Source organism: Dipodomys spectabilis, unplaced genomic scaffold (assembly GCF_019054845.1).
Source record: "Dipodomys spectabilis isolate Male_0828 unplaced genomic scaffold, ASM1905484v1 ptg000436l, whole genome shotgun sequence".
Classification (NCBI taxonomy): domain Eukaryota; kingdom Metazoa; phylum Chordata; class Mammalia; order Rodentia; family Heteromyidae; genus Dipodomys; species Dipodomys spectabilis.
The window spans coordinates 4,153,671-4,169,645 of NW_024871113.1; the positions used below are offsets into that span (position 1 = coordinate 4,153,671).

The 15,975-nt window shown below is 39.5% G+C and overlaps 1 protein-coding gene across 1 annotated transcript; it reads right to left on the reverse strand.

Annotated features, from left to right (window-relative positions):
• Window positions 1–9,482: 9,482 nt before the first annotated feature.
• LOC122097865 (dentin sialophosphoprotein) lies at window positions 9,483–14,434 on the reverse strand. The gene is made up of 4 exons (XM_042668461.1): window positions 14,384–14,434; window positions 13,129–13,215; window positions 12,031–12,981; window positions 9,483–11,465 (listed from the first exon to the last, which is right to left on the reverse strand). Exons 1-4 carry the CDS (start codon window positions 14,432–14,434, stop codon window positions 9,483–9,485), a joined length of 3,072 nt encoding a protein of 1,023 aa, XP_042524395.1.
• Between the last annotated feature and the right edge of the window lie 1,541 nt (window positions 14,435–15,975).

Consider the following 15,975-nt stretch of genomic DNA (forward strand, 5'->3'; position numbering starts at 1 on the left):
TATTGAGGTTCAGATAACCATGCTGGTGATTATTGCTAATGCTCATCACAGCCTGGATATACAATTGAAAGCTTCAACTTACATTCGAATTAAGGTTCCTAGTAATAGTTTTTCAGTCTCTTTCTACTCTCCAATGGAGTCTAGTGAAGAAGAGCCTATGAGGTAACTCAGGATGATGGTGAGGGGTGGGGAAGATTATCAGGGACTAGAAACAAGAACCTCTTACAAGAGACAGTAGCTGATAGAACCAATCAAATGTTAGTAGTTATGTCTCAAACCTTGTTCAAGATGAAAGTTCAAAACAGTCATTTAAGAGCTAGAAAGAGCCAAGAACTAAAATGAGGAGAAACAAAAAGAGTTGATAATTGAGAGATGTTTTAGAGGAATTCTGGGGTCAGTATAAATTTTATCTTAGCCTTTTAATTATTATTCTGAAATGCTTTGTCATATAGGAGAGTCATTTGAAAGAACATCACCAACTATTTCAGTGGGCCTCATTAAAGACCAACCACAAAACTTAAGTTTCTTATGTGAAAACTCCACACTGACCCCCCTTTCTCTCCTTTCATAGGGTCAATGGTTCTAAGATGTCACAGGGCATTTTTTGGATTTCATCTATATATATATGTATATATATATATATATATACATATATATATATATATACATACACACACACACACACACACACACACACACACACACACACACACACACACACACACATATATATCCAGTCGGGAGGCTTGAATTCAGAGCCTGAGCACTGTCTCTGACCTTTTTTGCTCAAGGCTACTGCTCTGTCACTTTGAACCATGGTTTCACTTCAAGTTTTCTGGAATTTAATTGGAGATAAAAGTCCCAAGGACTTTCCTGCTTGCCCTGACTTCCAACCATGATCCTCAGATCTCAGCCTCCTGAGTTGCTAGAATTATGGGCATGAGTCACCAGCACTAGGCTGACTTTGCTATATTTTCATTGGTTAGCCTATTCATAATGCCTAATGAATAGGAAAAAGTAGTTCTCAGTAAATATCACAAAACACAAATGGGACTAGGTGCTGATAGCTCATGTCTACAATCCTAGCTATTCACTCAGCTGAATAGATTTGAAGGATCAAGGTTTAAAGCTAGCCAGGACAGAATAGTCCATAAGAATCCACCTTCAAAATAACCAGCAAATACTTAGGTTGGAAGTATGTTTCAAATGAGAGAAAGCCAGTTGAGCAAGAGAGCAGAGTAAGTTCAAAGTAAGTTCAAGCCTTGGTACCAGTAAAAATTAATTAATTAATTTTTTTTTAAAAAGACAGTCTCAAAGAGCAGAAGTTGAATTTAGCACATGTCAAACTCCAAACAAAATTCACATAAAGGTAGCAAGCCTCCCCACAGAAAATAATTGCATCCTCTTTAAACTGTTACTCTCTTTTGAAAGAAAACTAGAAATGTTCATTATAAGAGCCAGATTTCAGATCTAGCGATCTGAGGATTGCTATTCAAAGCCAGCTCAGGCAGGAAAGTTCGTGAGACTCTTATCTCCAATAAACCACTAAGAAAACCAGAAGTGGTGCTGTTGCTCAAGAGGTAGAGCGCTAGCCTTGAGCTGAAGAACTCAAGTCAGACCCAGAGTCCAAGTCCCATGACCAACAAAAAAAAAAAAAATCCCACACAGGCCAGATGGATGATAATTGGCCATGTTTTCTAGGTAAGGTATATTTAGGGCTAGTTTTTCTATATTTTGTCTTACCTCATATATTAAGTGCTTTTTTGCAATGAACTGAAGAAGGTTCTTAAGTGACTTTTTTCTATGAATGACTGAGTTTGTAATAAAGTCATTTTTGTAGAAGATTGTCTATTTTTCACTATTCCTTTTTATCATTTATATCTTCCTCTTTGTTCTGCACCACCTTCTACTTCCACAGGTTTCCAGGGTGTATCATAAGAAGACTGTAAACACATTAGTATGGGGTCCACCAGTGTCTCCCATGTCATTAGGTAAGGCTATGCACCATTCTTTAACAAATATGTGGGGTTTTTCTTTCATTTTAATCATAATGCATTAAAACTAGAAGGAGTTAGAAAAGTTCTAAGTCAGTGCTGCACTTGTGGTTTTGCTGTGTACCCAGAGATCCATGAAAGCAGTAGTAGCAAGTAATAAATTGGAGTATCTAGGAGAAACTATTTACTGATAGAGCAGATATTTTTCATTGTACACAGGTCTCTTGTTCAGTGTCCTGACCTTTGATTAATACATTCTGTCCCTTATTCTCTTCTAGCCAACATCAACCTTGTCTTTGTTATTCTTATCTCAAAGAAATAAGTCAAACAGAGCACCAGTAGCTCATGCCTATAATCCTAGCAGCTCAGGAAGCTAAGATCTGAGGATCATGGATCATGGTTCAAAACCAGCGTAGACAGAAAAGTCTATGTGCTTCTTATGTCCAGTAAAATTATGATATTTCTTATTTATAATGAAATATCTTAAATATCCATAGTTCTTTTCTTAGAAAGAGGGGATAGATTATTAATCCATCACAACTTAATCAGCCTTCAGTTAGTTTTTTCCATCAATAGAAGAATTGCTGTATATATGAGGGATATACTTGCTTTAGAAATCTTAGAGTTGCCAGACACTGGTGGCTCATGAGAGCCCACAATGCTTCCACAGATACCATAATGAACCATCAGCTTGGTTTCTAGTTTTCTACCACTTGAGCCACAGCTCCAACTACAGCTTTTTTGGTAGTTAATTGGAGATAAAAGTCTCATGGGCTGGCAGATCTCAGCCTCCTGAGTAGCTAGGATTATAGGCATGAGCTACTGGTGCCTAATAACTAATTTTTATTGTATTTTATGAAAATGTTGATCCATAATAAGTTTGAAATAAAAATATATAAATGATATTCCCTCTAAATAGTTTGAGAAATATCTATCAACTGACTGGCCAACTGGGAATTAGGTAACTAAATTATCTTCAAATATATCAGTGGAAGATAATGTACATATCATGGCTCTAACTGCAGAGATAAGTGAGGAACAGATCAGGTGCTGGAAATCTCTCAGATTGTACTCTACTATGAGCAACATGACTAATGCCTTGACATCTGTTAAATGAAATGTCTGTGCTATTAGTAGAAAATGAAAGGGATGAGACCTTAGAAACTGGGCAACAGAGCTAGGACGCTGTGGCTAATGCCAGTAGTCTTCATACTCATGAAGCTGAGGGCTGAAAGATTGTGGCTTCTAGCCTAGGCAGAAACATCCGTAAGATTCCATCTCTAACCAGTAAAAAGCTGGTAGAGCACTAGCTGGGAGCAAGAAAACCGAGTGAGAACATTCCTTGAGTTCAACACACACACACACACACACACACACACACACACACACGCACTCACACTCACACACACACACAATATTAGGGAATGAACAACTAAACTTTCCAAATGAACAACTAAATTTTCAGCAACCACAATCACAGAGACTCCTGAGAAAATACTCATGAAGTTAAAGACCCACCACTACCACCCAAATCACAAAACCTGAATTTCAGGATGACTCAAATTTTTAAGGAAGGGAATGATTAAGTTCTAGGACTTGGCCAGCCATGGTGAATGTCTAGAAGCCATTTTTTTTAGTGCCATTGCCTTGTTTTTTTTTTGGTCTTTTGTAGCTTTTATGTCTTTTTTTTTTCCAGGGCTGAGGACCGAACCCGGGCAGGCGCCCTTCTGCTGGGCTAAACCCCCAGCCCCTAGAAGCCATTTTTTAGAGACAGCAAGTTGACCTCTCGGTCTACATAAATCAAGTGAGAAGTGAGAGTGGAAAAGTTGTGTCACAGTGCCCAATTTGACCAGGGAAATCTGTGTTCCAAATACCAAGACTCAGACTCTGTGGTAATGTGTGTTTAGGGTACAGACAGTAATCAGCAAAAGAGAAGCAAGAATAGAGGAAGCGATGCAAACTCCTTTAAGTGTGATCTTGAAGGGGTAATATTTAAAGAACACACAGGTACCCGGAAAAAGGACTAAGCAGAAATATATCTCTGAGAACTAGCTGAGACAAAGAAAGTAAAAAATAATGCTTTCTTTTTATCATCCCAGAAAAATGGACAAATCTTGACAAGATGCAACATATCTTTTGAAGATGCTAAAGCTCATAACAGCCTTCTTTAATCACTGAAATATATATTCTCTAAAATCAATGATGATTGGAGACTTCACTGTTAGAGCTTATGCCACAGAGAATAGTGTGTGTCTAATAGTGTGTGTCCTGGTGTGTCTAACCCCTTTGACACAGAGAAGAAACCTCAATTGATAATCTGGGTGAGGAGATTCAGGTAAGGGATAAATGGATCCCATAGTCCACATTCACCTTTGCTTCCCACTTCCTAAAGAAAGGGGAGCCTTGGTCTACTTCAGAGACCAAGTCTGATGTAAAACCATTTATCTACAACCCTGCTATGCTTTGAAACTCCCAAACACTGCTTCATTTAAATATCTCCTAAATCCTGTCCTTACCCTCAATCCTACAATAATTCTCTTTTCCTTTGCTGAGACTTCCCGTGACGGTTCTGGCGTGTGGACTCCTTCGTTCCTTTGGGGCGATAAAACTCAGCAGTGTTGAACAATTTTGTTGCTGGTATTCTCAAGCTGGTCAAGCTGAGAATATTCTGATAGAGAACAGGAAAAGGAAGCAACATTGAGGCCCAGTGCAACAGGACTGGCATTTGAGATAAACATCAGAGCCCATTTATCACCATCAGACTATTATTATAACATAGAGAATGAATGTTATGTGCCATGTCTGAGTGTGGGTCTGGCACAGCCTATGCAGATTGATCTCAAAATGTAGAAATGGAGTTAAGCCATGACTGATTCAGTTTTCAACAGAGGAAAGTATCAGGAAGGTAGGGGTACCAGCAAGTTTAGTCTGAAACCCAAGACTAGGTAAAACTCCAGGGCGTTTGCCTAGGTTCTCAGACAAGGAGATGCCTGGGAATTTAATTCTTCAAAGAACAAGGATTTTTTTCCTTGTCATCATCTATGAAAAGGAGTGCAAATAGAGGCAGTGACAAATCCCAGAATAATAGGTGTAGGGGAATAAAAGAAGCAGCCTAATATAAAACTGTGTCACTATAACGTTTCATGCTGGAGCTGGAGCTGTGCAAGCTAAAGCAAATGTATTGGTGATAGTTCCACTTTCTGACAGTTTTCTGAGCTACAGAATTCCTCAGAGGAATTCCTTATCCTTCCAGAATCTGAATCCACTATCCCTGTTCAGTGGTAAAGTTGAGAACATTGTGTAGCCAACTTGCTCCATTCTCTAGAGGATTTGCTTCCAAAGTAGCACTGATTGGTTGGCTATGAGACCACAGTGGTATTTCTATCTGTGGCTACACTGGTTTAGTTTAGTGTTCCTGCTCCTTTTAGGGAAAGGAGAAATTGTTATTTTGGTCCACAGATTTTTCAAAACTTCCCTTCTAAACCATAAAGCAAGTTTGACCTCTGGGAATTTTCCCTCAAGTTAATAATTTAAACTGTATTTATATGGTGAGGTATGATTCCACAAAGATTGTCATTCCATGTAAGGAGATTTTTAAGTAACAGCAGCAGCAGCACCACCACCACCACCAATAGAAAGTCACATTGTTTCATGTTTTGGGGCTCTGACCAGATATAAAAGGAATTCTTAGGTGGGAAAAGAGAAGAAAACTCTGAGAACCAGTTTTAAGATCTTCAGTCATATATGGACTAACTCATGCAATCAGAAAGAAAGTTTCAGTTCCCAACAAATCCATCAGCACAGTCAACAGAGCCACTTGATAAAAGTGACAATGTTACCTGTTTTGTTCCCCACCCCCTTACAAATTTCAGTACCTCACACCTAAATAACTAGCACTTTTACCTGTTCTCTGTACTCACACTGTATTTCCTTACCCTCACTTCTTTCTTCTTTTAAATCTCTACTTTAAAGAGGAGGAAAACAGGGGCTGGGAAGTTGGCTCAGTGGTAGAGTGCTTGCCCCACGTGCATGAGGCCCTGGGTTTGATTTTTCAGTACCACATGAGCAGAAAAAAGTTGGAAGTGGTAGGGCATTAGCCTTGAGCTGAAGAGCTGAGGTTAGCCCCCATGACTAACAACAAAAGAAAAGGAGGAAAATAAATGTTTTTAAGGTGAAAAAAATTAAAATATAAAACAATGACTACCAGTAATGTATTCCTAAACTAACGGCTTTCAAACTTTTCCACTGAAACGAACACAAGAAGTTATTTTACATCATGTCCTATATATGCATAATAATTGTATATAAATGTGTATATAGAAAGAATTGAGTTTTACCACATACCACTATGATAGATACAGTGAGTTTTCTTTCTTCTTTTCTCATTTTACAAAATGTCAATGAGCTTCTCAGTGATTGGCAACTTGGAGCTTAAAAAATTCTGCTCCTATGTACAACAGAGTATTGCTCCTGTGAGAGATAACTCATTAATCTTTATTTCAAAATATAGCTGAAAATAATCATCTCACTGCCAGCCTGTTCTGTTCTATTCTTGTCTTCAGAGTTCAGGAGTCAGTGCAGATGTGATTATAAAAGAAAATGAGGATCATAGTCTCCCTTCATGATTTTTGACATCATGCTGTTCTAGGTCATGCTGTCAGAACAGGAACAGGCTGCCCCACAAGAAATAGTTCGTAAGGAAATGTCTAAGCACCAGCTAGAAGTCTATCTGAGTTAGGCTAGTATCTCAGTGACATTTACATACACTTTTTGGACTAGAAATGGCTTTAAAAGAACTGACAGAACATCAAACATGATTAAATAATTTAGAGCTCTTCATAAATGAAGTTAAAGACAGTTATGAAAAAGATCAAGATTGATCTATGAGTTGTAAGTCAATATTCTGTATTATTCAGGTGAAAAAAGTAGGATGAGTATTTCATATAGTAGATTTCCATTTGTTTTCAAAAGATGAATATGCATGTGAACAGAATAGTTGTAGAAAGTTCCAGAAGATAGTACGATTGATAGTAGGAATTGCCTCTGGAAAGGGAAAGGCAGAAGGCTGGAAATCTGTATATTTGCACCTGTGAAATGTACTTGAGGTATTGGGCATTGGTGCCTCAAGCTTGTAATCCTACCTACTCAGGATGCTGAGATCTGAGGATCTTGGTTTAAAGCTAACCTACCCCTCCAATTAGCTACCAAAAAGCCAGAAGTGGAGCTGTGGCCCAAGTGGTAGAGTACCCACCTTGAGCAAAAAAAAAAATTGTTCAGAGACAGTGCCCAAGCCCTGAGTTCAAACCCCAGAACAGACACCAAAAGAAGTGTTTGGATGTTTATATTTTGTGTATACAATATTACTTTTTCAATTAAAAGTAATTTTTTTCAGTCGTGGAGCCTCAACTGTGGGCCTCAGTGCTGTCCTTCAGCTCTTCAGCTCAAGGTTAGCGCTCTACCACTGGAGCCACAGCGCCACGTCATGCCTTTTCTGCATATGTGGTGCTGAGGAATCAAAACTAGGGCCTCAGGCATACAAGACAAGCACTCTACCACTGAGTCACCTTCCCAAGCCCTAAAAGTAGTGATTTGAAAAGAAATGGATATTATGCATTATATTATTAAGAAAAGAATTTTCCTTGTGAGTAATTTTATAAATAAATGTTTATTAGACACTGAAATTCATTATCTTGCTCATTTACACATCTTGTATAGTTTACAGAGTACCAAAACCATTGCCAGCTCAGAGCTCATCATCACCTTTTGAGATAAATATGACAGGATCTAGAAGCTGCATTTTTACAAATTAAAACAAAACAACAAGTCTTGTTCTTTAACAATTTAAAATCTAATGCATATTTTAAGGCAAAGGTTTTGGACTTATTATCTGACTATAGGATAATCAAACCTAACATAATACAATATTTGCAGTTTCAAAGTAGTTGTGAATAGCAGCATCTTATTAAAGCCTTTGGGGAAATTTCTTGCAATTTTGTTCCAGACACTTTTACATAAAGAAGAAGATAAGAAAGTGAAGCTCCAAGGTAATTTTGTGTAACTTATGTCTACTATTAAGATACATCGTCATGTGAAAATTGGTTGTAAATACTGTTAAAGAAGTTAGCATTTATACCTTCTTCACAGATTTTAGCTTCACAGTAGAATAAATTGAAAATAATTGCTTAAGTAGAAAAAGGGGAGAATTACAGCATATCACTAGTAAATCTTGAACATTATTACCAAGGCAGTTTCCCTCAATTTCTCTGGGACAACCCTAATTTGTTGTTCCTGTCTGGGTCTCGTGATCATTCTCACAGTGCTCTTAGTGTGGATTATAAGTGGTAAATCCATCCTATCACAGAGAATCCATTCTTATAAACTGTTAAGATCCTAATTTCCCAGAGTTTGGGCTTCATCTCAAGTTTGAAAAGACTCAGGATGGATAATCTATTCTCAGCTCTTAAATGTATATATTACTCTCAAGGAAGAAAGGTAAAATTTCCAAAACACTACCCACCCACAACTCTGGCTTTATTAAAGAGATTAATCATGAAAGTAAAGTGTCTGGGTCTGGTATGAAAGTTGAGGCATGCTAAAGTTTAAAAGGAAAATGGGAACCACATCTCAGGTGTTGAGAATGCTGTGAAAACGAACTGTTCTCTATGTAGACTTCAAAAGTTGACTCTACCTTGCAGAATTAATTGGTCATGTATTTGCTTAACTACATATTTAGAGAGTGGCTCCTGGAAGCAAAACATTGTTTTAAGTACTGCATGGTGTTTGTTTTATTCAATAGCTGTAGCACTTGGTATTTAATTTCAGTGGTTTTCAGAAATGTAATTTCATGCATCCTGTTTTGCCTGGGCCATCTTCTGAGCACCTTTTTGAGCAGTATTCTTCAGAATTTCCAAAATTTTAACTTGAAATTAATCTATTTGTCTCTTTAAAAAACTATTCCCTTGCCTTGATTAGCTGCATTGATGCTGTGGGAGGTTTTTGTGTTACAAATGTATTTCTTCCCTAGAACAAGGAGCTACATCAGTGGCCAAACTGAGTTTTAGAGAACTGAAGTCAGCACCATCGTGGGAAACACAGAACTAGCAGAAGCTTAAGGCAGGTTTTGCTTCCTTTCTGCTCTAAAGCTCCTTAGTGTTTAAATAGTTTATCATGTAGTACGTGACTTGTTGAGGTTTCTGTGTGAAGTATTAAAGAGTATTTTAATTGTTCTCTGATGTTTAGATTTACACTTTGAACAAAATATTTTCAGAAGATGAAGATCACTTAGTATTGTATCTACCAAAGGTCATGCACTGCGGTATTGGGGGCTTTGAAACTTGGCTCTGGATCCAACAGTTCGATGTGATTCCCTTCATTTTGTCGCTGAATGTTTATGGAACTCTTCTGCTTGTTTCTTTCCTTTAGTTTGCTGGGAATCTTCTTTCCTAACAATTATTAAATTTTCACACAAAGAATCCATGGGTTTTTGTTCTAGTCATCGCTCGTTGAGTGGTTACTGTCACTGCCCTCACTGGCACTGGCGCTGTCACTCCCATTGTTGTGGCCATTTCCAGACTTGCTCTGGTCATCGTCCTCATCACTGCTGTCAGAGGTGCTAGCCCCATGGTCACTGCTGTCACTGCCATCGTCACTGCTGTCATCGCTGCTGTCACTACTGTCATCGCTGTCACTGCTGTCATCGCTGCTGTCACTGCTGTCACTGCTGTCACTGCTATCATTGCTGTCATCGCTGCTGTCACTGCTGTCACTGCTGTCATCGCTGTCACTGCTGTCACTGCTGTCATCGCTGCTGTCACTGTTGCTGCTATCACTGCTGTCACTGCTGTCATTGCTGTCACTGCTGTCATCGCTGCTGTCACTGCTGTCACTGCTGTCACTGCTGTCATCGCTGCTGTCACTGTTGCTGCTATCACTGCTGTCACTGCTGTCATTGCTGTCACTGCTGTCATCGCTGCTGTCACTGCTGTCACTGCTGTCATCGCTGCTGTCACTGTTGCTGCTATCGCTGCTGTCACTGCTGTCACTGCTATTGCTGCTGTCGCTTCCATTGCTGCTGTCACTACCATCACTGCTATCACTGCTATCATTGCTGTCACTGCTATCATTGCTGTCACTGCTGTCACTGCTGTCACTATCACTGCTGTCACTGCTATCGCTGCTGTCACTACTATCACTGCTGTCACTGCTGTCACTACTATCACTGTCACTGCTGTCACTGCTGTCACTGCTGTCACTGCTGTCACTGCTGTCACTACTGTCACTGCTATTGCTGCTGTCACTGCTGTCACTACTTTCACTACTGTCTGATTTGCTTTCACTGCTGTCACTGCTGTCACTACTGTCACTGCTATCGCTGCTGTCACTACTGTCACTGCTGTCTGATTTGCTTTCACTGCTGTCACTACTGTCACTACCATCACTGCTATTGCTGCTGTCACTACTGTCACTACTGTCACTGCTGTCTGATTTGCTTTCACTGCTGTCACTACTGTCACTGCTGTCTGATTTGCTTTCACTGCTGTCACTGCCGTCTGATTTGCTGTCACTGCTATCGCTGCTGTCATTACTGTCGCTGCTGTCACTGCTGTCACTGCTGTCGCTGCTGTCACTGCTGCCTGATTTGCTGTCACTGCTATCGCTGCTGTCACTGCTGTCGCTGCTGTCATTACTGTCGCTGCTGTCGCTGCTGTCGCTACTGTCACTGCTGTCGCTGCTGTCACTACTGTCACTGCTGTCTGATTTGCTTTCACTGCTGTCACTACTATCACTGCTCTCACTGCTGTCACTGCTGTCGCTGCTGTCGCTGCTGTCACTACTGTCACTGCTGTCACTGCTGTCACTGCTGTCTGATTTGCTTTCACTGCTGTCACTGCTGTCACTGCTGTCGCTGCTGTCGCTGCTGTCACTGCTGTCACTGCTGTCGCTGCTGCCATCCTTGTCACCACTTTCTGATTTGCCTTGGCTGCTTTCTGACTCATCCTCATCACTCTCACTGTCACCATCACTGTCACTATCATTAGCGTCTGATGTGCTATCGCTGTCATCATCTCCTCCGTTTGAGTCACTGTCATTGCCATTATCTTCCGATTCATCTGAATGGTAGGTAGCATCTCCTTGACTACCGCTGTCATTGTCACCTTCTGAAGTGGCATCATCACTTCCCTTAGATCCATCACTGCTGTCAGGGTCATCTCCTTGCATGGATTCATCATCAAAATCATAGCTATCATATCTGTCACTGTTGCTGCTGCTATCTGTCTTGCTATGTCCAGCCTTGTTCCCAGGTTCTGACTTCTGGCCAGGCCTTTCTGAATTGTCAGCTTGTCCCTGTGGTTTGTTGTTTTCCCTTCCTATGATTCTACCATGCTGTCTTTTACTCTGTTCATGTATTTCCCCAGCTGTTTTGGTAATATTAGTTCTGTCCTCACTGTTGGGAGAGTCCGTTTTCATTCCCTAAGGAAAATGAAGAAAGGAATGAGTAATTAGTGAACATTTACTGCAAAATTGCATTTGTATAAGGAGGACTAGTCTATGGTATGTGGCCATGGTAACAGGAATCTAGCTTTCAATGCTTTGTAAACACTGATTTGTGAAAATATGGTCAATACCTAAACGTATTTAGTTGTTTGAGTTCTTGAACAACTTATCCACGTTTCTACCCAGTAGAAAGTTTTGTAAACAATTACATGATGTTGAAAATGATTGTGTACAATTTTATGCAATTTTAATTGTGTAGAATTAAAATATGCTATGAAATGTTGTAAAAGCAGTTCCATGATAGAACCATTATTTAGCTCAAGATGTTTCTAGCATTGAGAGCAATTATTCAGAAATGACTAGTATTTTTTAAGTTGTTCCTTATCAAAATCCAATAAGGATTCTAGCTTTCTCATTAGATAGTCATTCAAGATAGGTGAAAATACCCGGATGTTTATCATGGCTTATTTCTATGATTCCATTGCAAAGGGGAGAAAAAAAATTTTAACTGCCATTTAAAGAAATTGGGTTTAAAACCAACCTTATCTTGACTCTTTCCAATAGTACGTGGGCCTGACTGTTGAATGATTCCATTTCCCACACTTTTACTTTCTCTGTGACTTGATTCTTGAGGGTTCTCTGTTTGGCTACCATTGCCTTCTAGAATACCACCAGACTCTTCTTCGCTGTTAGAGCTATCATCTGTACCAGTGTTATTGTTGGGATCTTCCTTCTCTTCAGAGTCACAATCTTCAACTGAATTTTGACCTGTGCTTTTCTCTTCTTCTTTTCCCTGAGCCTGTCCTTCCTGGCCCTTGCTGTGATCACTGCTCTCTTCCTTAGTATTTGCTTCCCCACCTTCATTGTCACCAGAGCCCTTGTCTTCATTCTCATCTGCTCCATTTCCACTAGGATTCCCATCAGAATTATCCAGGCCAGCATCTTCCCCATTGTCTGGTATTACCTCAGCCTTCCCATTCCCATTTCCCTCTCCTTCTGTGTGAGATGTTGTTGAATTTTGATCACCCTCAATCCTATCTATTTTATCTTCATGGTTTGTACTATTATTGCTATCAGCTACTTGTGGTCTATTTTCTTGGACAACAGTGGCATTCTGGCTTGCATCTGTTCCATCCCTATCTTTTAGAATATGGTCAGTATTTTCATCAATTCTGCTCTCATTTACTGTTCTAACACTGCTGGAGATGCTCACTTGTCCCCTGATAGCATTTGCTCTGGTATCTCCTTTTCCATGTACCTCATCATGACCATATGTTTCTGGAGTTCTTGTGCCTCCATTTTCATCTTCAAGATTTCCCCCTTCACTTGCTAAAATGAAATGTGTAGAAGGATTGTTTTCTCTTCCTTCTGCCCACTCAGAGCCATTCCCATGTCCTTTGTCACCATCTTTGAAATGCTGTTGCCTTTCTATTTCACTTTCGTACAGAGTACCACCACTTTCTTTAGTGATGTCATTGACAATTAACTCATTCTGAAAAAGAGAAACAATTGAAAATAAATTGTGAATATCATCTCAAAGTAAAGCAAATTGAAAAGATGAGTGGAAATTTGGAGAAAGTGGAATGTAAAATCAGCTTGGAAACAGAAAATTGGTGGAAACACATTTTACGTCTCAAACCTGTACAGGTAATTTTGATTTTGCTTGAAGATGTAAATTCAAAGATTTTTCAACAGCATGTCTCTCCAGTGGTTTAATTTGAGGAACCTGCCAATATGAAAACAGTGGATATTATATACATCCTTATTTTTATGTGTATTGATGCATTTGTGCAATGTGTGTACCCACATTTTTCTTTCCATAAAAAAGAAAAGATAGAACACAAAGGTTAAAGGATGACCTAATTAAGTAGAAAGAGAAACAGCTTGTTATAGGCCTCATGTGGAATTTCTAGTGGAGCACATGTATGTTTTTTATTTTGCTATCACCAATGTTACTGATTGACCAGACCATTTATCTCAGCTATAGGCAATATCCCTTATAAAGACAAGGAGATAGACCTTTGGTGTTCTGTTCCAGCTAGCCTCTTGAATTAGTAAGGGCCCACTTCAGGTATAATCCTAGCTAAAAAAACCTAAAACAATGGCAGATGTGACAAGGCTAATTCAGAAGCAAGCTGAAGTAATACATCAGCTGTAGGAACTGCAAGAAAATGCCTGGAAAATTCTAAACTACAGAAATACCAAAATGTTTGGAATTATGAAAACACATGGAAAATACTGAACAAAGAAGGTAGCTAATAAACTGACAAATAGGTTATAATTCTCTGAATATTTATCTGTGTTTGCTTGTGTATTCCAAATCTTCCAGAATGACCACATAAATGGTCATGCTTTTCATTGAAGCATTGGTTTCTTCATATGTTGAAAACCTCATCTTTCTGATTATTCTTCCTTTAAAATCGATATTAAACAACATTGCTATTAAAATGAAATCTACATGGCACGAAGGAATGATGGACAATATCTCTACGACTTCCTGGCATTGAATTTACATTACTTCGGATATTTTTTTATCATGACCGACACTTTATCTTACTTAGCCTTATATTGCTGAAGTGGAGTTGAAGTCTTGAAGACTTTCCTGTCCAGCCTGGCTTGAACCTCAGTTCTCTACATCTCAGCTTCCTGAGTAGCTATGATTACAGTCATAGGCCCCCAGCCATTTGAGTACATTTTTAAAATAATCCTTTGAGAAGGCATACATTTCAACTAACAGAATGAGCACATGAATTGAAATGCACATTTGTTTTTGTTGAGATAAAAAACATATTGTGAAATCATTTATGGAGATCAAAATGTTTGGAGTCATCAGCATGCATATTTTGATGTGAAGACAACTAAGGACAAAGTTTTGCTAAGGAAGACATACTTACTGGAATAGCCCATGCAGCAGCCCAAATGCAAATGTATATAATTATCTTCATTTTCCTTAAGAATATAGATCGATGGCTGTTTAAAAATAAGAACAGCACAAAATTGCTTATAAAAGAAAAGAATGATAATTATAATAATACATTATTTTGGTTTGCCCTTTTCTAGAGCAAGAAATATATTTTTAACATGAGGAGATTTACAGTGTTCCACAACAAACCTGGCAGGGTTATGAAGGTTATGAAGGTTTACCAGGATGAGAACTGAAGTAGCTTCCTTCTATTTCTGCTTGTGCCAATGTGGTATCAAGACCATAGCTGCAACTGTCCTGCTGCTCTTTTTTGTCGGTTGTAGGGCTTGAACTCTGGGCCTGGGTGCTATCCCTGAGCTCTTTAGCTCAAGGCTAGCGGTTCTACCACGTGAGTCACAGAGCCACTTTCGGCTTTTTCTGCTTATGTGGGTGCTGAGGAATCGAACCCAGGGCCTCATGCATATAAGGCAAGCACTCTACCACTGAGCCACCTTCCCAGCCCATGCCTTGTTGCTTTGATAATCATATCCCTCTTTTCTGAATAGCTTTAACCATGTTATGTAATTCTGCTAAGAGAGTACTTAAAAGATGAAGCACTTGTAATCCTCCCCTCTAATCTATGGAATTTGACTGTAAGAGGAAGAATAACTGAACTGAGAAACCCTAGTCTAGTGGAAAGAATAAACATTGGTATCAGAGACCTGGGTTCAAATCCCACCAGTGCCACTGACTGTGTGAACTTTGAGAGTCTTACATAGCTTTATAAGCCTTTTGTTTTTTTCCCCCATCTTGGATAATAAAAATAATGTACCTCAGGGCTCTCCCAGGGTGTAACAGAAGAATTATCTCTGAGAAACTTTCACTGAGTCCATCCCAAAGTGTACTTGGGCTGTCATGGGGATGCATTCTAATAACCAGCTATCATGAAGAGGATCTGATGGGAGCTTTGAGGTGTCTCTCCTCTTTTTTTTTTTTTTTTGGTTGGTCGTGGGGCCTGAACTCTGGGTTTGGGCGCTGTCCCTCAACTCTTCAGCTGAAGGCTAGCACTCTACTACTTGTGTGTCAACCCCACTTCCGACTTTTTCTGCTTATGTGGTGCTGAGGAATCGAACCCAGGGCCTCATGCATGCAAGGCAAGCGCTCTACCACTGAGCCACCTTCCCAGCCCCTCTCCTTCTCATACACTGCTGTGCAGTCCCTGCAACCTACCTCACTGAGGACACATTGTGCTCTTCTGACACCGCTTGGTTCCTCTACCTTACTACAAACTCCAGAGGCCCAAGAAAGTGTTTTGGTTATCATCATCTCCAATGCAAAGCACAGAAAACCAACTCTTGGGAATGTTGTAGATGAATGACTATGATTAGCATAAGTAATGCTCAACCCTCTTCCTGGAGCTTGGCACTCTCTTGATAAATGAGAACAATTATTTCACGGCACTTCTGACAATGTGGTCTTTCACCTCATTATCATGCAGAATCAGAAAGAGTCTAATATGTATTTTGATACATTTGAAAAAGGTATTGTATAATCTAAGTGACTCAAATATACCAGTTTCTATTT